Genomic DNA, 20,588 nt, shown 5'->3' with positions numbered 1-20,588 from the left:
CACAGCTCCAGCAGACACGGCTGAAGATGAGCACAGTGCTCTCTTGCTTTTCTTCCAGTTCATTAGAAAGTGACCCACTTTGCTCAAAAGTCATTCACTTCCACCTTCTACTGAAGGACAGACAGATGGCATGGCTGAAAAACCTCATCCTAATCCTGGGAAACCAGGCTGAGACCCAGTGAGAGATGTCCAGCTGACACAGTTCTGGTGACAGAAGGGGACACTGCACACTCCTCAGGTGGGGTGAACGGTGCTGTTGAATGTCCCATTCTGTTATTTTCCCAGAGTTTTTTGATTTTACATGGGGATTGGCACTGTGGCACACGAGATTTTCCACACCAACACAAATAGCTCTTTCCCCTCTCACCACAGATAGTATTCTGTGTGTTAATGTGTCAGTGGGGAACACTCTGCATTGTACATAAAAGTTAAAAAAAATCTCAAATATAATACTTGGAACCATAGAGGGATCTCAGCATAAAGCCCTGAATCTGTTCCAAGACAGGGAGGAGGAGAATAGAAAGGGAATTTATAACTTTTTCTTACTTTTCTTCTTCTTTATTTTGGCTAAGAAACAAAACTTTAGGAAGGGTTGGAATACTTTGCTGTAATTAAAAGCCTGGGAAGAGCTTCTTTGTATGCTTTTTAACTTACATGCATTTGAACAAATTGCTGTATAGCTCCCTAAACTGTTTGACATTTGCTCTTGTTAGAGCAAATTATGGTTACATCTACTTCTGACCCCGATATTTTGTGAAAGAGTAAGTTGCTCTCTTCTAAGTTTAAACAATTGCATGTGCTAAATGCTTGTAATAAGTGCAGTGGCCTGTTAAATTAAGCCTTAATTTATTCAGGATATGTTAATTTTAGGAATACTTTTGAATAAGTAATTATAATTTTGCCCGAAGCCTGTCATTTGGATGCCGCAATAATTAGGGTGCCCATTAGCCAGATTTCATCATCTAATAACACAAAGTAAATACAGAAGGAAACTGAGGAGAAAAAGTTTGTATCTTGAAGATATTGGGATGAGAACTTAAAAGACATTTCTCTGTAAGCAGGACGGGGGTTCAGTCAGTTTTTGGAGCCGATTCAGCAGCGACACGGTTCCTGTGGCAGGCGGGGCCGTCACAGCTGGGTGGCTGCAGGGCAGCAGCAGCCCTGGGGATGGCAGGGGGCCGCCACTCTTTGTGCTGGGCACGGCACAAGCATCCCATGGCAGCCCCCTAACACCCCTCTGGTAAAGAGAACGGTTCACATGGTCGTCAACACGGTCATAAACAAATGAGATCAGTCTCAAGGAAATGATGAGAACCTACAAACATCCTGGTGCTCACTGGCTGGGAACGGCGTGAATCTCCCTCCCAGTTACCAGTCCTGGAGGTGTCTAATCCCTCTGTTACCCTGCACTCTGGGCAGCAATTCTGAGCTCATTCCTATGGAACTGCATCATAATGCTCCCACAGTTACCCACATATATATAAAGGGGCTTTTTAAAATGAAGTCTTCTCTCTGTAGTTTGGGCACATGTTCCCAGGGGAGTCCCCTGAGTCTCTGCACTGTCCAGAGTTCAGTACTGCTGCACACAAGATGGAAGGAAGGAGCTGCTTTGGAGGGTTATCCATGGCCATAAGGTGTGAGAAGACCTTGCCTCACACAGATGTGAGCCCTCACGGAGCAACAGGGTAGAGGATGCAACACACAGAGCCAGTGCCAGTCAGCAGCCCCAAACAACTTGCCTTTGGCCAAGGAAGCAGCTCTTGCTCCTCCTCTGCCCCTGCTTGAAGAATCAGGATGTGCCTTTCTGGATGAGCCTAGGAATGGAGGGAATGGCAGGAAGGTGGATGGTCAGGGATTGCAGCCAAGATTTACTCAACTAGAAGATGTTTGTGGGAGACACACTTCTATCCCTTGAAAATAGATGCAGGAGTGTCCTTACACACAAGGATGTGTCACACAGCTCCCTCACCCCACCCAGGCAAGGCCCCTGAGTTCAGTGCTGCTCCCCTGGCAGCCACAGGGCTCCTTCCCAAGGGCTGCCTGGCATGTGCTGGCCCTGGGCACACACAAACACTCCAGACTGGGAGATCTTGGTGCAAGGTTGCTGAGGGAAACCACTGGTGTGGCCATAAAGGATTTCTTTGAAAGTTCATCTGCAAAGTGCCAGCTGCATTTCTAACTATAAAAATAGTAACAGTGCCCTTTGTACATATGACTTTAAGGGCATAATTTGTCTTGTATTGGTATAATAACTACTGTCTTCTCATGCTTAGTGTTGCAAGAACAGCCAGGAGGCATCCAGCCTGCATGAAACCTTCATCAGAGATGTTGTTTTCTCCATGAAATGTGGCAAAGTCCTCTATTGTTTCTGGAGATCTTTGTAGCTTGGCTGCATTGTTCTGCTGTCTCATCATCCGTGCCCATGATAAACTGGGCACTTCTGACAATTGTTTTATAAAACTGTGGCTAGGAAAATTAAATGGCCTTTTATTTTATTAAGGCAACAAAGTGATTTATGAAAGGACACATCCCCTTCCCTGCTGGGAAGTCCATGTGTGCTTCGAGCCCCAGAGCTGAGTGTGGGCTGAGACTGTGCCTTTGCCATAGCTGTTCACCACTGGCATTACTGGAGTGCCCAGGAGGACTGAGCCCCTCTGCTGCCCCCAACCCCACTGGGCTACCTGATGAACAGAGATGGTTTGAGGCCCTCCCAAGCTTCAGTCTTTGTAAATGCCCTGGGGAAATGCTTCTGGGGGCAGAAAGACACACTCCCTTCCCCACGGGGCTCAAATGATCCACATGGAGGTTGTCATCTCTTGTGTTCCAGGGCTGAGCTGGAGGGACAGGAGGAGGATTAGAGCAGCACAGAAAACAAATCATTCACACAGCCTTGCTTCAGTGCCTCCCCTCTCAGCTCTCCCCACAAGGCCTTCCTCCAGAGCCACACTGTTTTCACTTCACTGGGTTCTTGGTCTCCGTCTGTGCCTGGGAAACATTGTCCCATCTGCTGGGGGGGTGTCTCGGGCAGCCCTCAATTGTGTGACATGAAGCTGTGCCCAGCTTTATCTGGAGTTACAGCTGAGTGCATCCAGCTTGGCTGGGCAGCCATCAGAGCTGGCTGGGGCCTCTTGGCTTCATCTGGTGAAAGGTAAATGACTGAAAGGATGAAAACAGGGCTTTTTAATTGCCAAGCCACTTGAATCAATAGGGAACTCTGCATGTTACTACGTGTGGTCTCCATGGACCCCATATGAAGGATGAAGGCAGCTGTGACCTCGCTTCATCACCCTGGCCTCAATCAATAGCTACCAGCTTTTAAAGTCCCAAAAGGTGTGATTAAGTCTCTGCTGCATGAAGTTAGCTTTCCTAGCATATAGCCCATTGTCCTGACTGAAAGGACCTGAAAGCCCTTATTCTGTGGGGGTTAATGACCAGATGTCCCTGGAAGGAAGCCCATCAGCCCTGGGCCTCAGTGCCAGGAATTAGTGCAGCTGATCTCACACCCCTTTGCACCCCTGCCTTAGCTGCAGTGGGCAGTGTGGAGCACTTCACGGGGGGAAGCAGGTCTGTGTGTGCAGGGATAACCTGTGGATAACCAGGGATAACCAGTGGTGTCCTGGGAGAGGACTGGAAGGAGAGCTGTGTTATTCTATTCTGTTGCTCTTAGTCTATGAGAGGACACTTCAGAAGGAGGCAAACTCAGACCCTTCCAGACCTGAGAGTGTGACAGTGCATGTTTCAAGTCCATACATCCAGCACTTTCTCTGGAGCAGTCCCTCCTATGCAGTGAGTGTGTACATGTGACAGTGCCAGCGAGGCCTAAATCAGACTGTCCCCTTGTAATATCAAGGCTTTAATAATGCATGAACAGGACAATTGTGTCTGTGTGAAAACAGTAAGGACAAGTTTATGGTTTGCAACAGCAGGTGCCTCAGCACCTCTAGCAGGAAGGGAATGGGCAGAATAGTGTGGAGGCATAACTGAACAAAGCAGAAGTTGCCTCATATGATGTACCTGACTCACTTAGCAGTGCTAATATTGATACATCATTCTCAAAGGGCCACTTCCATGTCACCATTTTCATGTAGAAATCTAACAGCACATCCTTCAACTTAAAAGGGCTCTGTGAGGAGCTGCTTTCATGTATTTTCCTTTTACTCTGTCTCATTATTGATCCTCCAGAGGCTGTGAGGATGCCTCACTCCAAGGAAAACACTAATACTGGTATCTTGCTCTCCACATGGTGTATTATTGACTGTCTGTTACTCCACTCAGGCAGCACAATTGGATAGGGAATTTGGTTAGCACAGTATAACCAGGCTGTGTGATAATTACTGGAGCATCATTATCAGTCTTATGGCATGTTTTTGCAGTTGTTAATTAAGGCTTTTATCTTTCTTTGCACATTAAAACTTTGAAAAACACTGAACAGCATTAATAAATCTCTAGTCCCTGCAGCCAGCAGCAGCTTTGCTTTTAGAGAAAGAAAAGCTCTGGAAGTCTTCCTTCCAGGCAGTTGTGCCTTGCAGGTGAGCCTATGACAGATCATTAAGGATTTGCTGCTCAAGGATGGAGGCAGAAATAAACTTACATATGCACAGAGCATGGAGCACAGATGAATCCAGCCATGATTCACTTGGAGTGCAAGATTAGTTTCCTTTGAAATGCCATCAGAAAGCATTTGCTCACAATCTAGGTCACAGCAACAAAGGCTACGGGAGGGATTGACTGAAGGCAAGAGGAGTGAAGCTGAAATTACCTATGTTCAACAGCTGCCCCAGCCAGATGTTTGCAACATTAAATATTCTGTGGGAACAGAGCTCTGTAGCCATGCAGAGCCTTTAGTGGGAAGAAATGGAATTGTACATTTATGTGAGTCCACACAATGATGTCGTAACTCTCTTACCTGTGCTATTGCTAAAAATCCCTGCTTCTCTTCATGCTAAAAGTGTGTTCACAGCTCATGCTGTGTTTTTTTTCTACTGCTTCACTTCCTTTCCCTGAATATAATAATTGTTCTTGGAGCTCAGGACCGTGAACCAAACATTGATAGAGATTAAGAAGACCAGCAGACGATGGGAAACAGAAAATTCAGCCAGACTCATCAAGCATAAACAAATATTTTGAGGTGCAGTGCTCAGGCAGTGATTAGTTTACCAGCTGTAGGCAGAGCTACAGAGGAAATTAAAAAGATGGAGTATGCTGAAAACTGCAAAGAAACTCCATCAGGGTACACTGACTCATAATGCATCAGGGAAAGAGTGGGGTTTAGACTGGGATCTGCTGGATTTTAGGATTCTTGCTTCCCTGAGAGCCAGCCTGTCTGTGAGACACTTTCTGTGTCACGCCAGCACTGGAGCGGAAACTTTTTTTTTAACAGGCAGGAGGAGGGGGGAAAGCCCTGCATAAAACCCAAGCTCTCATAAGAGGAAAATATTGCATGCACCTTTTCAAAATCCTTCAGGATGCAGCTGCAGATAATGAAGACAAATGATGCCTTCAAAATAAAGATAATAATGGAAACAAGCTATGCCTAGAATTCACCTCAGCTTTAGATTCTGATGGCAGCAAAGGTAATAGCATAATGGAGCCCATTAATGCAGCAGGAGGCAGAAACAGACAGAAACTAGAAGGATGAAGGGTTATTTAAAACATCTAGGGGATGTGTACAAATGAGTCTGAGGCAGCAAATCATCACTGAGATCATGAAAACATGAACAGTCCTGATGCATGTTGGAAGTATGTTGTGGCCTCTCTACTTGTTGGTAGTTGGAGCAGCATCTCTAGTGCCCTCTCCAGAATGAGATGTCTCAGCAAACAGCAGCAAGTAGAAAACAGTCAGAATGTTTTCAGAAATACACCTCTTTTTGTCAAGAGACATCAGTGAGGCTCCAAAGCTCTCCTGTCAGCGATGGAACATCAGCTGTGAAAAGGCAGCGGGTTTAAGGTAGGATTTCTACTGAAAAAGCACCCACTTACAGAAAATACCCCTGTAATTTTGGCACTCCACAGTATTACCAGAGACGTGCAAAAGCTGGTTCCAAGATCCCCTTCCTGTTTTAGATGATGCCATGAGCTTCAGGCAGATGATATGGAAGATGCCTGCCTGTGGGAAGAGCTTTTTGGCAGCCTGGAGATTCTCCTCATCCCTGGAAGTGACAAAAAGATCTAAGAGAAAGAAATCTAAACGATATGCACTTCTAAACCAGAATACTGGTCACCTCATCGCTTTCCAGATAATGTTATTTGATAATGCAGCAAGGCTGTAGTGTCTTTTTGTGTTACTTCCTCTGACTTTTAAGAAAACTTGGGACATAATTTAAATGAAACTAAATAGAAAAAGCATATTTTGAGCTAGAGAGGAAACTGAGAGGATTCAAGGATGGGATGAAACAGCTGGAGGAGTAGAAAGCCTGGTTCTTTTCTGTCAAACTCCTCACAGCATTCCTGGATGATAAGACAGCCCTCGTGAACCCTGAGCAACAGGGCAGGCCTGTTCCATGTACAGAAAATGTGGAGTTGTCACCAAGGTCTGGTAAGAACAAGGCTGTAGGTGTAGGGGACACGCAGTCTTGGCAGGGCTGCACTTACAGATCCGTGCTGGAAGAACAGCTGGCAGCCTGTATTAATAAGGTTTAATCTCTTCTCCAAGGAGACCGTAGATACATGACGGGAGTCTGTGACCTCCCAGAGGGAGACCGACTGCTGACTTCACCAGGACAGGTTAGAAATGATCCTGTAGCCCTTCAAGGCCTCTCCTCTACTGATTCATCATCTCATATGCTTTTGAGAATTTATCTCACACCTGCCCTTGAAACCTCATTCTGTTCCTTTTTAAACTTACCCTGACAGCTCTCTTAGACTTCAATACATTTGTAAAAATCCCCAGAGCCACAATATCATCCAGCAAACCTGCCTGTGCTGAGCTGTGAGTGACACACAGGGCAGTGCTGTGGCAGCAGGAGGGCAGTGCCACTGCTCCTGATGGGCACTGGTGCCCTGAGCCTCCTGCAGCTCTGAGCTGCTCGAGCTGCTGCAGCAGGAGCAGCCCCTGTCCCTCGTGCACAGTGTGTGTTACACCGGGGTCTGGGGCTGGAGGCAGCATTACTGCTAAATAGAAAAATACTGCTCTGAGAGAACAAAGACTTTCAGCTGTGATTAACATTTTATTGCCTGGGCGGTGGGTATCAAAGGGCTTTTGGGCTCTTCTGGAGGCACTTCAGTCCAGTTGGATTAAAATCAGCACAGCTGTTCCCCAACTGGCTTTAAAAATGCTTCCAGCAAATGCCACTTCCTGCTGTTGCTGTCCTTCTTCTGGGAGCTGCATCGCCCTGCTCAGCTTTGCTTGAAGACCTGCTCTTCTACTTCCTCCTCCTTCCCTGTGTGTTTCCCTGAGCCCCAGCAGTGTCCATCCCTGCATCCTCCCTGCACCTCCCAGCACCAACCTCCAGCACAGAACTGAGGAGTGGGGCGTGGTGGGGGGTTCCCAAATGGAACTGCCCACACAAACAAGTGAGGCTGTGAGTGTGGGAGATGCCAGGTTATCCCGTTCTGCTCTTCCCTCTACCCTGGCCTTGGGCGCCAGGGCTGGAGAGCTCCAAGTGGCTCTTCCTCAGAGATGGACAAGGGGAGCTCTGCTGTAGCCAGCTGAGCCCCATCTGCTGTGGGGCTACACAGCAGAGGCAGGAGCACAGCTATTTCCTTGGACAGGCCACGTGGAGGGGAGACTTTGAGATGCTGAGGATGGTACAACCAGCAATAACAATTGTTTCTGCCTCTGCTGCGTGTGCAGAAATCTTTGGTAGCAACGCAGGGGTGAAGAGGGGCTGGAAGACTCAGGCCTCTGACTGCACTGGGAAGTGAGCAACAGAGGGTGTAAATTTAAAAGCAAATAGTTGAGAGTGCCTGTGCAGAAGAAGCCAGGACAGCAGGACTGGAGCAGCTCCTCTTCTGCCAAAGAGCTGCTGCTGGGTGATGCCGGTGGGATGCTGAGCAGCAGAGCGACAGAAGGAGGGTTCTGAGCGTCTGAGCTCCTTTGATTTCTCTCTCAGGCACTGCCTTGCTCCAGCCTAGATTTCACTCCATCCCTAGGATGCAGATGCCATCTGCAGGAACTGCTGGATCCAGCCTCCTGCAAGCTACAACAACCGGGAAGGGAAAATCTAATCCGAGTAGTGGAAGAGGTGCCAGAAAAGAGCCCCCGCCTGCCTCCCTGCCTGCCCCCAGGAAGGAAGCACAGCCCTTTTCTGTGGAGGGACCTGCAGGGGTGGGGTGGCAGCAAAACTGCCCCTCACAGCCACGGGCCAGGGGTGGGGCACACTGGTTTGCTCGGGCACCCTCCTACCTCAGGGGATAGATTGAAGGTGTCTCCCCGTAGAGCTGGGGGACTCCCCCTTCAGAACAAGTGTGTTGGACAGGATTTAGACAGAAAGACTGGAGTTGTCTGCTCCCACACCTGACTTCTTGCCCAGTTGGCCTCTTGGGTTCTCCTGAACACTCGGCTCTGTGGGACTCTTACCTAGTCCTGACTTGAGGACCATTTTCTAAGACAGATGATCTGGTGTTCGTAGCTCAGACTGTTCCCAGTTTCTAGGAAGGATGGATATGGTCATTTGCTTCAGAGATTGGAGTTTGTGTTGCTAAAAGCCTCACGCAGTGCAATATATTAAGAAGTCCTGAGCACAGCCCCAACCTCTCTCTGTCCTTTGGGGCACAGTGACTGAGCTGAAAGCAGAACTTGCTGTGAGCCACATCCCAACTCACCAGGAAAAACCACATCCTTGTGGCTTGTCCTGCTGTGGAGGTTTCCATGGATGACTGAAGACTGTCAGGTGTGGATGAGCTGTCATCATATTAGAAGCATTTAATAGCAATCAGCAGTTAAAAAGAGCTTTAATACCATCCATACTTCCCTTAGGCACTAGGGAATTGCAGTGCCTGGTGCTGAAGGGTGTGACTTCATGGTCATTCTTGCCAACTGTTTCACTAAATTCCCCAAATTTCTTTCTTGTGGATGTATGCAGTATGTTCTCTGCTTGCCATCTCTCCCTGCAGGGCTGGAGCTCTGGGCTCTCTGGGATGCACCCAACAGCAGTGCCCAGCACTCCACCCCCTCTCTTTCCCCCTGCAGATGTGGGAAATGCCCATGGTGGCACTTGCCAAAGGGAACATTCTCCTGCAGTGAGTGAGGAGAGCGAGCAATTTGGCTCCCCAGAGCAGATGGCAGGTGAGCACTACCTCCCTGAGAGGGAAAACACTTGTTCCCAAGGGTTTTAGGGGTGGAAGCTCAGCGAGCAGTGCCTGAGTTTGCAAAAAATCCTGAGGTAAGAAAGCTGAACTTGCCTCCCCTCTCCATTTCCAGCAGCGTTAAGGGAAGGAGGCAACAGATGCCATCCATTTAAAACAAGCATGTCAGAAACAACCACAGCCTGAACCAAAACAGATGTCATCTCCAGGGCTGTTAAGCCTGATACTTCCCAGGCTGCCCTAAGCCCTGGACAGTGTAGCTTGAGGTTCCCCAGTTGGTTGTTGCACTTCCTGAAATGCTCATGCTCACAGCTCGGAGTTCAGCTCATCTGCCATCGGCACAACAGAGTCCTTCTTCTTCCTGACATCTCTGGCAAAAGGCTTTGCCCACACTCAGACTCTGCTGAGTAACTAGAAAGGGCAATTTTTCAAGCTCCCTAATGATACAGGAGGCACAACGGTGCTGCAACCTCAAAGTAGGTGCCTGGTTTCAGAATAGCAAGAGTTCACCACCCTATTCCTGTATCAGATGTAATTGGAAGTAAAGGCTGTTCACTGGATTTCCCTTTTGGTCCTAATAAACTTTTCACAGCAAGGTTGTTCTCCCAAACACAACTCCTGAAGGATACTGTATATTAGCACTTCTTTCACAAGTAAAACACCTTAAAACCTCTTAAACACCTCTTTCCTTCATCTGGAGAACAAAATGTGCTGAGGCCAAGAAATAAGTTTAGAAAAGCAGCTTCCATGACACTTGATCCTCTCCACATACCCAACCTGAGCTTTAGAACAGTTCAGGTGCTATGTGTAGGAATTTACAGGACAGCATTATCATCTGACTCACTGAGAGTCTCCTCAATGCTTGGCAGGGACTTTTAGAGGGGATTCAGAGTTGTGTGCATCCATCTAAAGGGCAGCTCTCGTAAGAGACTAAAACTAAATTTTTGATTTCCCAGGTGCCAGCATTTTAGAGGAAAAACTATGACAGCAACTTGAATTGCTATCAGTGAATCAAGTAACAAACACCAGTCAGAGTTAATTAGTATCCCAGGGATGAGAAATCCAGGGAGTATCATTTCTTAGTGGAGCCTCAGCATGGGTAAGGAGCTTGACTTTCAGTGTCTTTTGGGACACTGGCTCACACAGCACAGACTCGTGCCAGGAAGAAATGCTTTTCCCTCAGGCAGTCATTAATCTACTTATTTTGATATTAGGGATTTTTTGTGGTGAGTATAAGCAATATCCAATAAAAAGCAAAGCTTACATTCATATTCTTGAAGATGACATGGTGGCATTGATGACACTGCATTACAAAAAAAAAAATATATATATTTACATAAGCAAAGATTGTATCTCAAACCATGTGGTGTCAAAAGTAAATATTCAGTCATGTCATTAGTGAAATATCCATCCTGCCATGTTCTCAGTTTACAGCTCACCTGATTCCTGTGGCTTTGCTGCTGTGGCACAAGACATAAGGGGAATATGACCATTTGATTGTTTTTCTTACAAATTGTTCAACCCAAATGCCAAAATGTCTTTGTGACCTTTTTAATCAGCTGCCCCATGTAGCCCCAATTTTGACATACTCTGTACACAGATTAGTCTCACCCCCCTCTGTACATTCACTTGTGGACTCAATTGATTGGACTGACCTAAATTTTTTAAGTAAATATTCTAAAGAGGTTTCCCAAGTTTTCTTCCTTATTCTCACAAATTCATTCAAGTGGAATAAAAATGTAGGTTGCTATGTTATTTTGTTCCATCTATAGACGTGTAAGGATTTTTACTCTCCTCCTCTGAAGATCTCTCCCTGCCTTGCAAGAACTGTGTGAGATTTACTGCATCTGAGCTTTAAATACAGCAGTCATATGGAAGCCAGGATTAGAAGTGATTTATTCAAAGGGCTCTACTTCAAACTCCTGGATCGACCTGCTTCTCCTGCAGAGGGATGTGTGGCATGGGTGCTCTCTGGTTCTTCCTGCTGCTGTCCTCCATCCATCTGCACGGAAAAAAGGGAGGAAGACAAAAGAAGGGCACAACCAGGGGAGTGTATTGCGTTACTCTGGGTTCTCTCACCATGTGATACTGCTGTGGAACACACACCTGAGAGCAATATTTAGCTCAGCTCTTTCCACAGCAAAACCGCTGCCTGTGTCTGAAATGGGGTGAAACTGAAATTCTCTCCGTGGAGTGACTGCCTCTTGTACAAGGAGCACGAAGTAATTCCCTCTATTCACATTCCCTTCTTCACTAAGACTCTGCTTAGCCTGTTTCTGTCAGCTCTAATTACAAACCAGCAACACCCAGCCCCATTTTTTTCTGGATAAGCTCTCCCTTGAATTTGACTTATTGCAGGATGTTGGATGCCAGCTGGGAAACAGGGAATACATTCTGGAGACTGCAAAGACATCTTTCTTTCTAGACAGTTACACAATACCTTAAAGGAGTTCACGGAGTCCCACAAAAATCACACAAAAAACTAGTAGGCAGAAAAATGCAGTAGCTCAGGTGCTAGTAAGCAAAAAGAAAGAAAATTTTTGGTACAAATTAAAACCCAAACATTTTGTTATATGTATTAAAAATATATGGAATTTGGAATATTTATATATGTAAATACATCTGGAATATATAGGAGATTTGCTTTCCAAGAATCCGTCTGATGTGTAAAAAGGGCACAAACCCCTAAACATGAGCAATCTGGTCAGAGACAGACAGCTTCGGGCACCATGAACTTGCATTTTTGAGAGCCCCTCTGGCCACATCTGGGCCACATTCTCCACCACATCCCCACCCACCCCGTTCCCTCTGCCTGCAGTCTCTCAGAGATAGGCCAGACACCATTGCAACCTAAAACAGGGAAAAGGAAGCTGGAATTAGGGTTTCTCATGCAGTTTTGAGTATAATTTTGCAATCAGTGTGTCAAGTCCCTCTGTGACTGTTCAGTTTAGGGCAAAACAGATGCAGGCAAAAAGTGGGTCAATTAGAGGCTGAGATACAGACATCCTGCAGGAAATCTTTGCTGCCTGAGACTGGTGGTGAGTTCTGGCTGCATTAGTGTCTAAACCCCAGATATTATCTATGTGTTATAGCCTGGAGAAACTACTGCTGCTTGACTTGTTCACCACTGGGAGCGTGGCCTTGTGTTCTGCCACCGCTGCACTAAAGATCAAGACAAAAATAAAATTCCATCATCCAGCTAAGAAAAAGAGATCACTTGAGGGGAAGGAAAAAAGAAAGATATGGAGAGGAAAAAAACCTCCCAAAGAAATCCAGTATGAGAGACAGAGCAGAGCCAGGTCAGGCCCCACTGTGGGACAGTGCTGAGCACACGCCTTCCCACTCCTGGCGTGGTGATGGATGTTCCTGCCCTGCTCTAGGAACCAGCTCACGGGCACTTTTCACCCCCTGCCCTGGGGAAATTCAGGTTGTATACTGGGGAGAAATCCTTCCCTGGGGTGGGGGGGAGGCCCTGGCACAGGTTGCCCAGAGAAGCTGTGGCTGCCCCATCCCTGGAAGTGTTCAAGGCCAGGCTGGATGGGGCTTGGAGCAACCTGGGACAGTGGAAGGTGTCCCTGCCCATGGCAGGGGCTAGGAATAAATGACCCTTAAGGTCCATTCCAGCCCCTTAACATTCCATGACTGCATGTGCCGAGGGGCTGATCCCGGGGGTGGGACAGGGCAGGGACACGGACACAGCAGAGGAAGGGGCAGGGAGGGGGGCAGGGACAGGGAATGGGACAGAGACACAGGGACAGGGAATGGGACAGAGACACAGGGACAGGGAATGGGACAGGGACACAGGAGCAGGGACAAGGGAAGGGAATGGGACAGGGACAGACAGAGACACAGGGACAGGGACAGTCTCACAGGGATGGGGCAGTGTCGCAGTGTCACAGTGTCACAGGGAGAGTGTTACAGTGTCGCAGTGTAATAGGGATGGGACAGGGGCAGTGTCACAGTGTCACAGGGATAGGGGCAGTGTCACAGGGACAGTGTCACACTGTCACAGGGATAGGGCAGTGTCACAGGGACAGTGTCACACTGTCACACTGTCACACGGTCTGTCCCACCCGCTCCCTCCCGCGGTACCGTTCGGTGCCGCCAGGGGGCGCCCTCGGCCCCGCCCCCGGCCCCGCCCCCAGCCCGTCCCACGGGGTGGCCCCGCCCTTTTCACCGCCTCTGTTATCGCGAGAGCCGCCGCTGCCCTCCCTCGGCTACTTCCGCCCTCTCTGCGAAGCCTCGCGGCATCTCGCGCCCTTTCCTGCCCGGCTCTGGGGGCGGTCTCGCGAGATCCGTCCCCCCGCGGGGGCGGGGCGGGGCGCAGTCTCGCGAGATCCGTGCCCCGGCGGCGGCGGGGCGCGGCGCAGTCTCGCGAGAGGCGCGCGCCCCCCCGGTCCCTCAGGCGGACATGGTGGCCGGCGATGGACCCTCCCAGCGCAGGTCGGTCACCGCGGGCCCGGGGCCGCCCCGACGGGGGCCCGGCGCAGCGCCTCGCCCTCCGCGCCGCCCAGCGCCGCAGCCCCGGGCCGCGGGGGTCCTGCCAGGCGCGGCGGCGCCGTCCCCGCCCCGCTGCCCGCGCCCCCCCCGGGGTATTTATTCTGTGCACTAATGGCTGCGGCGGGGTTCCTTCTGTCCCTCGGCCGCATGACGCCGGCTCGGCGGGCAGTGCTTTGTGCCTCCCGCTGTACCGAACCCCGGCTCTGTTATCTGCGCCGGTGCCTTGCCCTGTGTGTAGATGGCAAACCGAGACAACAAAGGTCAGGTGTGTGCGGGCTGTGCCCGTGACCTGCGTGACCCGTGTGCACCTGCTATTGCAAGCGCTTCTAAAATCCACCTTAGTCACACACCTGCATCACGAGGTGTCTCAATCCGTTTAGAAGCCTGTCCGTATTACATCTACTTACAGTCCAGAGGAACGTTATTTTTGGTAAAATCAGAAATAAAATCTTTTTCCTGTGAGTGCTCTGTGGGCGCTGGAAGCTCCCGTTCCTTGGTGTCTGTAACTGTTTGTTTCCTCCCCAGGAAGCCCCTACCAGCCCGTCATTGAAGCTTTGGAAAACCACCCCCAGAAGAAGTTCTACAATGTGTCCAAGCTCGGAGGGACCAAGTATGGTACGTGGTGCTCTGGGGGGTGACTGGGGTGGGACCAGCAGCAAACGGCCCCCTGACTGCCCTGCAGGGTGGGGGGATGCAGGCAGCAATTCCTAATGCTTGGAAGCTGAGTGTTTCCCACTTTGTCACTGCTTTAGGAAGCTGGCAGGGGTAATTCTTGGAGCTTTTTATCAGCAGGGTGTTGCTGGAGTTTTCAGCAATATTCCAAATCAGAATAATTACACTTTTGGAAAAAAAAGGTGAAGTGACAAAGAACTCCTTCAGAAACAGAACCAGCTTTTACTGTAGTTTTGTGCAGCTTCGTGGAGTTCTGGTTTCACCTCCCCAGCAGCCTCACGTAGTCTGTGTTTGCAGGAACGTGGCTCCTGCTGCAGGAAGGGGAGGCTTTGTTTAATCCCAGCCTGTCATTAGTATGTGACAGTGGTCTGTGCCAGAAAGGCCTTTATTGGGTCTGCCTGTCCCAGTGCCTTTTGAAAGCTCCCAATTGCACATGTGGTGGGAGGGGATCCAGGGGAGGGAGCTTTGCCCAGTGCCAGCTGGAGCAGGGAATCAAAACACACTTGTGTTATTCTCTCCCTTTCCTCTCATGTTAAACTAAAATACTTACATGAGGTACTTACTAGAGGCATTTGGGATTTTATTTTTTTTTTCAGTTTGGCAAGGTCTGAATTCTTCTGTATTCACAGGATTTGTGATGTGTTTGTTAAGTAAAAAATTACCAGTGGATGTTTCGCATTAAACTGATATTTGACACAGTAATTAATTCTCTGTGGTTTGAAGGGGAGAGAGAGGGGAGCACAGGGCACAGAGTCTGCTGACACTTTGTGCAACAGCTGAGGGCTCTTGCAAATTCCTCCTGCTTGTGGTAACAAAGTTAATCTTTCAGATAAGCACAACTGAAGGAAGGAGAAGGTTTCTGCTGGTGGCTTTGCCCAGGGAGAAGCAGTGCCCTGGTAGTAACAAAACCAGGCAGTTCCAGAGCAGTTTTTTGAAAAGGCTCGAGACAGGAGTGGAAATACAACCACGAGATACCACTTTCTGCTAAAATGTGCCATAAATCTTGGAGCAGCAACGGGTATTCCTGAAAAAGCTCTCAGGAATTTGGATTAAGAGGGTCTTTGTCTTCTAGTAGAAACTTCTGTGCAGAAGTTGGAAGCCTCATGTTAACTACAAGATAGCAAAATATTAAATAACATTTAGACACAGTGTGGGGCAGCACTGGTAGCAAATCCAGCCTCTGGAATTGCTCTCTGCATTTGTTGCTAGAACATTTTCAGTTTTACCTGTTTGCCCTCTGCCTTGGGGCTTCTGGCTGTAATTGTTTATGTTAATCAGATTACTAGTGTAAATGTTAATTGATTTATTTGCCAGTTTTCTAGGGAGATTTTCTAATGTTTGAAAGTTATGGGGAAATGGGGACCTGAAAGAGCTCAGAGGGATTTAGGGCAGAGGGGACATGCGGGGATGTGGATGAGGCTCCTGCTGGGTCTGCAGCTGGTGTGGGGAGCCTTTATCAAGTGAGCTCTGCAAGGCTGGGAGGGCAGAGACTCCTTCCCCTCTTGTATCCTGTGCTTCACCACCCTCCTGTGAGCTGCTTTTTCCTTGTATCCAGTCCCAGTGTCCCTTCCTGCACCCCGGGACTTTCATTGTGCTTTCACTGGGTGCTCCTAAATCAGACCTGCCCTTGTCTGCAGTTCTGGGGGTGGTGGGTGCTGCAGGCCCCTCACTCACTGTGTCCCTCGGGGGCAGCCAGCCCACAGCACCTGAGGCAGGCACAGCAGTCCCAGAACTCTTGGAGGGCCCTGTGCTGGATGTGATCCCATTTCTGGAGGTGTCCTGGAGCCTGGGAAGCCCCCCCTGCCCACAGGATTGCAGCTGGGAGCTCGCTGTGCCTCCTGGAGAGGAGCAGTTGGTTCTCCACAGCCGGTGCTGAGCAGCCCCGGGGCGGTGGATTTGTCACTGCCTGGTGTTGGTAACCCATGAGAAACCAAAACAGTCCCTTCTGGGAACTTGGCCTGGAAATCATGTGAGAGGTGGCATGACAGGTCATTAGATGTGGTTCTGGTGACATCTTTATACTCAAAGTCGCCTAAATCTTAAACTGGAAATAGGGACTTGTGTAATTAGACAACAATGAATAATACCTGAGAAAGACACGGTGGGAACAGAGTCAGCAAATTCTGTATTAATGGTTTGTGAACAAACCTCTGGATTAGGTTAAGACCACCAGTTCTAACCTTTTTTTATTAAAGCCTGAACTTAACTTTCACCTCCTTCTAACTTTTTTTGTGTTTCTCCCTGTTCTCATGAAGTTGACTACTTGAATGATGCTGAAAATAATGGTATTTTGGGGAGGAATCAATTAACCTTGATTTTTTTTGTTTCAGTTTTTTGTTTGTTTCTGTGCTGTGAATAGTGACATTGGGGGTTTTTTTCTTTTCTCTCTTTTTTTCATTATATTTTCATTTCCCTATTTTTTTTCTGCCAGAAAACTGCTGCTTGTGGTTGCTTAGTTCAGATCAGTAGCAAACTAACTCAAGTTACATTTAGTGAAATGCCCTTGTTTATATTTTATGAGGTGTGTTTCATTTTAAAAGGGCACATGGCAGAACAGTTTCTGGTCTTCATATCACTGTTTATTAAAATAATATTCTGGCAGTGGATGCTTTTGGCTTGATATCTCGAGTAATGCAATGGTGAAATTTACAGTTAAAAGTGAGTTTGAATATTCTAATTGCAGTTGCTTTTGGCCTGCTCTGATCAGTAATCCCAGCTCTGTGTTCCTGGGTCTCTCCCCTGGCAGCATAACGTACCTTCCTAAATGTCACTTTTTGCACGCAGTGGGGTCAGGCCATGGGCTTCTCCCATTCAGATCCCACAGGATAACTCATCTCCTGCAATATGGACATTATGCAACTCACTGGTCCATACTGTGTGAGGAAGATCAAACCCAAAGGCAACTGGAAGAGCAGGCTCCTGAAGGTCTCAGCCTTCCAGTGCCTAGAAAAGTGGAATTCTTCAGGAATGGGGGATGTAACTTTAAAAAGCTGCAGGTGTTGCTGTCACTGTTCCCTGCTCCCCAGACACTCTGCCTTACTCCATCCGAGTGCTGTTCGAGTCCAGCGTCCGCAACTGCGATGGCTTCCTGGTGAAGGAGACGGATGCCATGAACATCCTGGACTGGAAAACAAAACAGAACCATGTTGAAGTGCCCTTCTGTCCTGCCAGAGTTGTTCTTCAAGACTTCACGTAAGTGTGGGAGCACCAAAAGCCCCGAAAGCACCTGTGTGAACTCCCTGAGCTGATGTGCAGTCCTTGGGCTCGGGAATAAATCACGCCATGCCTTTGATACCCCAGGGTCTGCTTTTCCAGTGGAAGCCGGTGCACTGCTCCTGCTGCGCAGGGGATTCTTTGTGATAGTTCCATGTGATGCAAGGGCAGGAGTTGTTCCATAGGGTGCCCTGGCTTTAGTGCAGGTTGGCAAGGCTGAAGCTGCTGGTCCACAAGGAACACTTCACAGGATAAGAGCCAGAACACAAAAGGAAGTGGTGATGTTTGGCTGTAGCCAGATGGCTGACAGTTCACTGAAATACATGGAATTCTTGCTTGAGATAGTTGAAGATTAAATATTGCTTACTCCACAATGAGTAATCCAGTTGAATCATGAATAATACATACATCTAAAAAGCAGTCTCTTAGGATATTAACTTTCTTTGTGATTGGACTTTGGCATAGCTAAAAGGACAGTCCTTCAGCAACTTGCAAACATTCAATTGAAGCTGTCTCACTGATTACTTATTAAGAAGTGAGATAATTAAAAAAAGGAATTATGATAATAATAAATTTGAGGTAACTTCTGCTTAGCAGGCAAAGCCAGTGAGGTTTATGTAGTTCTGTGTTGTATAAACGTTACCCACTCTCAGCTTTGTACTTCAGGTGTGCTTATTATCCATGTCATAGCAACACAAATAGTTTTGTGAAATGCTATGAGCTTCAGAAATGGCTCTGTTAGACAAAGAACACCTGCTGAGGTGTTAAAATGTACAGCAAGGTTCTACCATAAAGGTAAGGAGTATCTAAAGATTAGCTCTGCAGGGAAGCACAGCCAGACACAAGAACTGTGGCCGTGTCTGAGGTGGTCCTGTGTTCGTGTCCTCACGCCTGAGGGGAAGGTGAACCAACCCCACTGGCTTTAGAAATGGTTGAAGCCCTTTAAAATTGAGAGAATATAATAACAGGGGGTTGTCATCTGAAATGAGACTTAGCTAGATCTAGAATTAAATACCGTTAAAAAGAAATTTTTTGGTGTGTTTTGGTGAGTTCATGTCTCCTGTACTATTTTGTTTTTCCATCTGTCAGTGGAATTCCAGCGATGGTGGATTTTGCTGCCATGAGGGAAGCTGTGAGAAATGCTGGAGGAGATCCTGTGAAAGTCAACCCTGCCTGCCCCACTGATCTCACTGTTGACCATTCTCTGCAGATTGATTTCAGCAAATGGTAATGTACTTTTCTTTTACAAACCATACATTTTTGTTTGACACTTGAGGTGTGGATTCATTCAGGTCCTGGTACTGTCCCATCATTTATCCTGGGTGGATCCTTGCCATGAGATGTGGTGGTATCTGAAAAAAGGCTGGATAAAAGTGGCTAAATTAACACTCTAGAAGGAGAGAAAGAATGTTTGTGAGGCATTCTGGGTGAAGCTGACTGATAATCCCAATTCTGGGCAGGATTTTTCTGAAATAACAGGATCTGGCATGGTTTCCAGAAAATAATATATCTCAAGAGGATGAGGCAGAGGGAGTTTGTAATTTTGCTTTGCTCTGTTTATATTGTTCAAACAGATAAATGTAGCTGCATATATTTTCAGCGAGAATAAGTGTACTTGGAGAAGTCTGGACAAGTATGAGGACTGGAAAACTACCAGTGTGGTTTTCCTTGTCTGACAGGCAGTGATGTGATGAACACAGCCTGGGGCTGCCTTTGCTAGAAACATAATACTGCAGAAGAGGAACAACTTGAGTTTTATTCAGTGTTTGCTGAAGGAAACACTAAATAACGTGGCTTCCCTCCACCTTCTCCCCTGCCCCTCCATCGTGGAGCCTTCCAGACTCCTGCAGAATTGCACAAATTGCTCAGGCTCTTTGGGAATTTTAAAAGTTCGTGGGGAAGAGAGGCCTGTGGTCAGATGGACATGGGTGTGTGAGTCATTTCTCTCAGCCTTCCAGGGGCTCCCAGGATTTCAGTCTGGTTGGTGGTAGGAGAGGAAGAAGCTGCAGCTGATGGGCTGTGCTCTGTGTCCCTGTGTCTGCAGGGACAGCTGATTCCATTGCAATTAGGCCAGCCTAAAATTATCAGGCAGCCCAAGCGTTGGCAAGAGGTCTCAGTGTGCTGCTTTGTAATGATAAATCCAGGCTCTGTAGCATCACTTGGGAAGCTTTTGGGTCTCGGCAGCTGCTGGGCTGTGATAAGAAGCCCTTCCCTGCAGGGTGGTTTGTGCTGCTTTCACAGAGCTCCCACCTCCTGCAGCCCAGGGCCTGGTGGGCTGGGGTGGGATTTACTCGAGGTATCCTCTGAGCCAGCACTCTCCTGCCCTTTGATAACTGAGTATCTGCCTGTGTTACTAAAGCAGGAGAAAGCAGTGGCTTTAATTGCAGATATGTGATTTGGTAATTACTGAGAGGTAAATAGTCATTAGTTTTTTACAAGCTTTCTTTGCTCTCCTGCACAGACTGGAAGTTGTACAAATAGAGGGTACTGTGCTGTATGGGCTTTATTTTTTAAAAACTCTCTAACTTTTCTGTCCTACTTCTGACTGACTTGAATAGTGTATAAAATTTATCAGAATATTTGAGAATTTGGATAAAAAGCCTAATTAAATAATAAAGTTACATTTCTTTCCTCGAGAAAGCTTTGCCTGTAATCGTTCCTCTGTGGATTTAACAGAACATGTACAGAACACTCTTAAAAAAAAAGAAACAAGTTGATTCTACTGTTTGGATGAGACTGTGTGAGCACCTTCCAAGTTTAAAACACTGGTTCAGCCTTTGCAATGCTGTTTATAAAGATTTCTGGCCTATTGTGAACAAGTGGAAGGAGTTGTGTGGTGTTAATCTTTCGGACAATCCAGTTCTGTTCATTTACTTCTTACCGTGCCACATTACTTAACTAAGCTTATCAGCGGTAGTTTACTTTGCAACAGGCTTGTAGCAAAATAACTCTATTTT

At 47.6% G+C, this 20,588-nt stretch overlaps 1 protein-coding gene across 2 annotated transcripts in view; it reads left to right on the top strand.

Annotated features, from left to right (window-relative positions):
- The first annotated feature begins 13,598 nt into the window (after positions 1 to 13,598).
- The window catches only part of IREB2 (iron responsive element binding protein 2), a 20,949-nt gene continuing 13,959 nt past the window's right edge, over positions 13,599 to 20,588 (top strand). For both annotated transcript variants that reach the window (XM_027697973.1, XM_027697972.1), the window contains exons 1-4: positions 13,599 to 13,689; positions 14,272 to 14,361; positions 17,445 to 17,610; positions 18,721 to 18,858. In XM_027697973.1, coding sequence (XP_027553774.1) covers positions 13,671 to 13,689; positions 14,272 to 14,361; positions 17,445 to 17,610; positions 18,721 to 18,858 — 413 coding nt within the window. In that variant the 5' untranslated portion in view covers positions 13,599 to 13,670. The remainder of the gene's footprint in view (positions 13,690 to 14,271; positions 14,362 to 17,444; positions 17,611 to 18,720; positions 18,859 to 20,588) is intronic.

Source organism: Neopelma chrysocephalum, unplaced genomic scaffold (assembly GCF_003984885.1).
Source record: "Neopelma chrysocephalum unplaced genomic scaffold, ASM398488v2 Primary Assembly neopelma1_124, whole genome shotgun sequence".
Lineage (NCBI taxonomy): Eukaryota > Metazoa > Chordata > Aves > Passeriformes > Pipridae > Neopelma > Neopelma chrysocephalum.
The sequence above is the reverse complement of the archived record's forward strand: the minus strand, read 5'-3'. Positions and strand labels throughout refer to the sequence as shown.